The 5,345-nt window shown below is 59.1% G+C and overlaps 1 protein-coding gene across 1 annotated transcript; it reads left to right on the forward strand.

Moving 5' to 3' along the window:
• The first annotated feature begins 1,240 nt into the window (after positions 1-1,240).
• Positions 1,241-4,632, forward strand: GALR3 (galanin receptor 3). Its single transcript, XM_037731503.1, has 3 exons — positions 1,241-1,320; positions 2,244-2,623; positions 3,612-4,632. Exons 2-3 carry the CDS (start codon positions 2,265-2,267, stop codon positions 4,357-4,359), a joined length of 1,107 nt encoding a protein of 368 aa, XP_037587431.1. The 5' UTR covers positions 1,241-1,320; positions 2,244-2,264; the 3' UTR covers positions 4,360-4,632.
• Positions 4,633-5,345: the final 713 nt, after the last annotated feature.

The following is a 5,345-nucleotide window of genomic DNA, read 5'->3' on the forward strand; positions in this document are numbered from 1 at the left end:
GTAGAGACGGGGTTTCACCATGTTGACCAGGATGGTCTCGATCTCTTGACCTCGTGATCCACCCGCCTCAGCCTCCCAAAGTGCTGGGATTACAGGCGTGAGCCACCGCGCCCGGCCTAATTTTTGTATTTAAAATTTTCGAGACGAAGTTGTGTCTTGTCCAGGCTAGAGTGCAATGGCATGATCTCGGCTCACTGCAACCTCTGCCTCCTGGGTGATTCTCCTCTCGAGAGATTCTCCTGCCTCAGTCTCCGAAGTAGCTGGGATTACAGGCATGCGCCACCACGCGTGGCTAATTTTATATTTTTAGTAGAGACGGGTTTTCTCCACGTTGGTCAGGCTGGTCTCAAACTCCGACCTCAGGTGATCCATCCACCTTGGCCTCCCAAAGTGCTGGGATTACAGACATGAGCCACTGTGCCCAGCCTAATCTTTGTATTTTAATAGAGATGGGATTTCACCATCTTGGCTAGGCTGGGCTTGAACTCCTGACCTCGTGATCCACCCACCTCAGCCTCCCAAAGTGCTGGGATTACATTCATAAACCGCTGCGCCCGTCCTCTTTTTTATTTTTTTGAGACAGAGTGTCACTCTGTCGCCCAGGCTGGAGTGCAGTGGCACCATCTTGGCTCATTTCAACCTCTGCCTTACAGGTTCAAGCGATTCTCCTGCCTCAGCCTCCAGAATAGCTGGGATTACAGGTGCCCGCCACCATGCCCAGCTGTTTTGTATTTTTAGTAGAGAAGAGGTTTCACCACGTTGGCCAGGCTGGTCTCGGATTCCTGGCCTCAAGTAATCTGCCTGCCTCAGCCTCTCAAAGTGCTGGGATTATAGGCGTGAGCCACCATGCCTGGCCTAGAAACCCTTTCTAAACATGAATTGAAGCAAGGAGGGGCAGGGATAGGGGGTGGAGTCATCAGGCTGGGCCACAGGAGGTGGGAGTGCTAGGGACTGGCTGGGCCCTGGCCAGAGAGGGGTTAACTACAAAGCAAATCACAGAGAGCGAGATCAATGGGTTACTGGCTGCAGAGCGAGGAAAAGGCAGCGGCAACGCAGAGAGGCAAAGAGCCAGGCAGAAAAGCCTGCCACCTGGGGGAAATCAGAGACTGAAGAGGAAGTGGCCAGTGGCTACTCCAGAGGGAGTGCCCAACTCCAGCTCAGCAGAGGGGGCAGAGGAGAGGAGGGACCTTAAAGGCGAAGGGGGAGAAGTAGAAGGCAGACCAGTACCTGCAGGGAGGCACCGAGGGGCAGCTGCTGAACCAGAAGGCCCACCCAGCCTGGCCGTTCCGCCCAGGATCAAGCCCACTGCCCAGGGTGGAGGTGGGTATTGCCCATCCTGGGCTTCGGGGACCTACTGCATGCTGGGTGCTGGGGTGGGGGCAGACACTGCCTTTCTTGCCTCCTCTCTGCCTGGCCCCCCTTTCCCCTAATTTGTCCCATCATCCCAGTGGTCCCAAGCCTGCAAGGGGATCCACAGGTAGTAGGAGACGTGGGCTGTAGAGTGGGACGGGGGTGAGCATGGGCGTTGTGTGCACACACACATCCATGCACACGCACACAGGTTGTCAGAGGAACCACCTGTTACAGGTTCTCAGATGAGCACTCTAGCTTAGGAGGCGAGATACCAGGGTGGCAACAGCCCCAGAGCTGCCATTCCGAGTGTGATATTAGCCTCCCATGTCCCCTCTCTGAGCCTCGATGTCCCTATGTGCAGAGAGGGAGCAGTGACCTACATGATTTTCCCAGTTTTGCCATTGTGTTGATCTCACTATACTGGAATCTCCAATGACTCAGGGATGTTACCCATGTTTTGCTGACACTACAGCCTGTAGCCAGAGGAAACCCTGAACCCATGTCCCAGGGTCTCCCCAGAGCTTCAGATCCGCATTGAGAAGGAAATATACCAGCTTCTGGGGTTGGCCCCTCCCCCACCACCATGTCTTCATCCTACCCCGCTTGTGCCTTAGCCAGCCTCGTGGGTTGAAAGTGTCCCTCAAACACCTAGGCAGCCCTCCAGGCAGGACTCTAGGGGTGTTCTTTAGGAACTCCCACCCCTTGAACGCCATAAGCTTGCTCACGCAGTGGGACTCAGTGATGGCTTTGGCTTTGCCCTCCCCTCCTCCATCTCCCATGAGCTTCCCACAAAGAACACCTAACAGACCCAGGCGGGGGGAGCTGGACCCCAGGGTCAAGCAACCAGGACTGGGGGCTCTTGCCTGAGGACCCCAGCTTCTCTTCCCCAGGTGCCTGTCTGATGGGGAGAGATGGCTGATGCCCAGAACATTTCACTGGACAGCCCCGGGAGCGTGGGTGCCATGGCAGTGCCTGTGGTCTTTGCCCTAATCTTCCTGCTGGGCACAGTGGGCAATGGGCTGGTGCTGGCTGTGCTCCTGCAGCCTGGCCGGAGTGCCTGGCAGGAACCCGGCAGCACCACGGATCTGTTCATCCTCAACCTGGCGGTGGCTGACCTCTGCTTCATCCTGTGCTGCGTGCCCTTCCAGGCCGCCATCTACACGCTGGATGCCTGGCTCTTCGGGGCCCTCGTCTGCAAGGCTGTGCACCTGCTCATCTACCTCACCATGTACGCCAGCAGTTTCACGCTGGCTGCTGTCTCAGTGGACAGGTGCGCTGTGCCTGGGGCCTGGCTGGGCCTGGCTGCGGGGGGTTGGGGAGGATGACCTGAACAGATCCTCATTGGCCTTAGGAAGGAGAGAGTGGGGGACCAGAAAGGGAGGTGGGAGGGAGGGAAGAAAAGCTCCCTGGCCTCTAGCAAGCAGCCTCTGGGCACCTGCAGAGCATGCTTGAGGGGACTGTTCTGCCCTCCCTTTCCTCCACTGTGAGCTTCCAGAGGATGTCTCTCACTCTCAAGTGGGAGCCCAGGGTCCAGCACATAGCAAGTACTCTGTAAGCATGAAATGAATGGCAAAAGAAACTCACGCACGCGTTCAGTTTTTGTTTTTGTTTTTTGAGATGGAATTTTGCTCTTGTTGCCCAGGCTGGAGTGCAGTGGCGTCATCTTGGCCCACCGCAACCTCTGCCTCCCGGGTTCAAGTGATTCTCCTGCCTCAGCCTCCTGAATAGCTGGGATTACAGGCGCCTGCCACCACGCCTGGCTAATTTTTTTGTATTTTTAGCAGAGATGAGGTTTCGCCATGTTGGCCAGGCTGGTCTCGAACTCCTGATCTCAGGTGATCGGACTGCCTCAGCGTTCCAAGTGCTGGGATTACAGGCATGAGCCACCTCCCTCCCCACCCCCACCGCCGGCCCAGCTATATTCTAACTGCCCGCACCTGGTCCAGCTGTGCTCACATTTGCTTCCACCGCTTGAAACTTGGGGTCAAATCCAGACTCACCCCCTAGCTGATAATCTTGGGCAACTCACTTCTCTCTGGGCCTTATTTGACGCATCCATAAAATAATTCTAGAAATAACATGTCACCGGGATCTGGCCCTTGCTAGGTGCCAGGTACTGCTCTAAGCACCTGTGCGTTCGCACCCTTAATCCACGGTTGAGAGGCAGCGCACCTGGCGGTAGGCTCCGGGCGCTGGGCGTGGCGTGGGCCCGGGCCGGAGGGCGCACGCCCGCCGCGCTCACCAGGCGCCCCCCGCAGGTACTTAGCCGTGCGGCACCCGCTGCGCTCGCGGGCCCTGCGCACGCCACGCAACGCCCGCGCCGCGGTGGGGCTGGTGTGGCTCCTGGCGGCGCTCTTCTCGGCGCCCTACCTCAGCTACTACGGCACCGTGCGCTACGGCGCGCTGGAGCTCTGCGTGCCCGCCTGGGAGGACGCGCGCCGCCGCGCCCTGGACGTGGCCACCTTCGCCGCCGGCTACCTGCTGCCCGTGACCGTGGTGAGTCTGGCCTACGGGCGCACCCTGCGCTTCCTGTGGGCCGCCGTGGGACCCGCGGGTGCGGCGACGGCCGAGGCGCGGCGGAGGGCGACGGGCCGCGCGGGGCGTGCCATGCTGGCGGTGGCCGCGCTCTACGCGCTCTGCTGGGGCCCGCACCACGCGCTCATCCTGTGCTTCTGGTACGGCCGCTTCGCCTTCAGCCCTGCCACCTACGCCTGCCGCCTGGCCTCGCACTGCCTGGCCTACGCCAACTCCTGCCTCAACCCGCTCGTCTACGCGCTCGCCTCGCGCCACTTCCGCGCGCGGTTCCGCCGCCTGTGGTCGTGCGGCCGCCGACGCCGCCACCGCGCGCGCCGCGCCCTCCGTCGCGTCCGCCCTGTGTCCTCGGGCCCCGTCGGCTGCCCAGGAGATGCCCGGCCTCGCGGGAGGCTGCTGGCAGGCGGCGTCTGGGGCCCGGAGCTCAGGGAGGGACCCGCCCGCGACGGAGAGGCTGCCCGAGGGCCGGAATAAACACTGCCGTCTGGACTCTGCTGGTGTCGGTCTGTCTCACTTCCCTTCTCCGAGGGCGGGACGCCACCAGGCCAGGGATGGGGCAAGGCCACCAGCTATCTAAGGAGTGTTGAGTGGAGCGACTTGTCCCCGCTCCATGGTGGAGCACCAGCTCAGCGGACACCCCTGGGTGTCAAAATAGCACAGCCCGCAGAGCCTGCCTGTAGCCAGCCTGGCAGTCCCTCTGCCCATCCTTCCACCTGGGTGACACCTTCTAGGCCCTGCTTCCTCCACCACCTCTTACCACCCCCTTCTTGGTTCCAAGCCCAGTCCTAGATAATTTAATAACAAGTAATTTGGCTGATATTTAAGTGAGACCACACGTGCTACATTCTTTGTCAAAACAGCTTTGCAAAGTAAATATGATTAGCCCCCCCTTTTTTTAAAGAGAGGGAGTCTTCTCTGTCGCCCAGGCTGGAGTGTGGCATGATCTCAGTTCACTGCAACCTCCGCCCCCGCCCCACCCGTTCAAGCAATTTTCTTAGCTCAGCCTCCAGAGTAGCTGAGATTACAGGGTCTCAGGCCTCAGCCCAGAAGCTAACAACATTAGTGGCAGGTGGGAGGAAGGTGGGTGGATCAGAAATCATTGAGACTGATTTATTGGTTAATTATTGGGTTTTTACCACCAGAAACTTCCACAGCTGTGTGTGGCGCTAGGGAGGGAAGGAGCCACTGGGAGGCCAGCTGGAGGCCAAGCATGGCTCAGTTCTGAGCCAGGGGCACCAAATGGAATAACACAAGGTGTTTGGAGCAGGGAATGCACCTATGACTTTATGCCCAGGAGAAGCCCATCTGGACTGGCTGGCCTGAGCCCTGGAACAGAAATCTGTTAAGGAAGAGGTCTGAGGTTTTCCGGGCACCCAGTCAGGTGTGGGAGATAAAGTTTTTGAAAAGAATCGGTAAGAACCAAGAAAAACCGTGGAAGCTGAGAGGAGATGCCCCAGAGG

This window comes from Cebus imitator, unplaced genomic scaffold, assembly GCF_001604975.1.
Source record: "Cebus imitator isolate Cc_AM_T3 unplaced genomic scaffold, Cebus_imitator-1.0 Scaffold404, whole genome shotgun sequence".
Classification (NCBI taxonomy): domain Eukaryota; kingdom Metazoa; phylum Chordata; class Mammalia; order Primates; family Cebidae; genus Cebus; species Cebus imitator.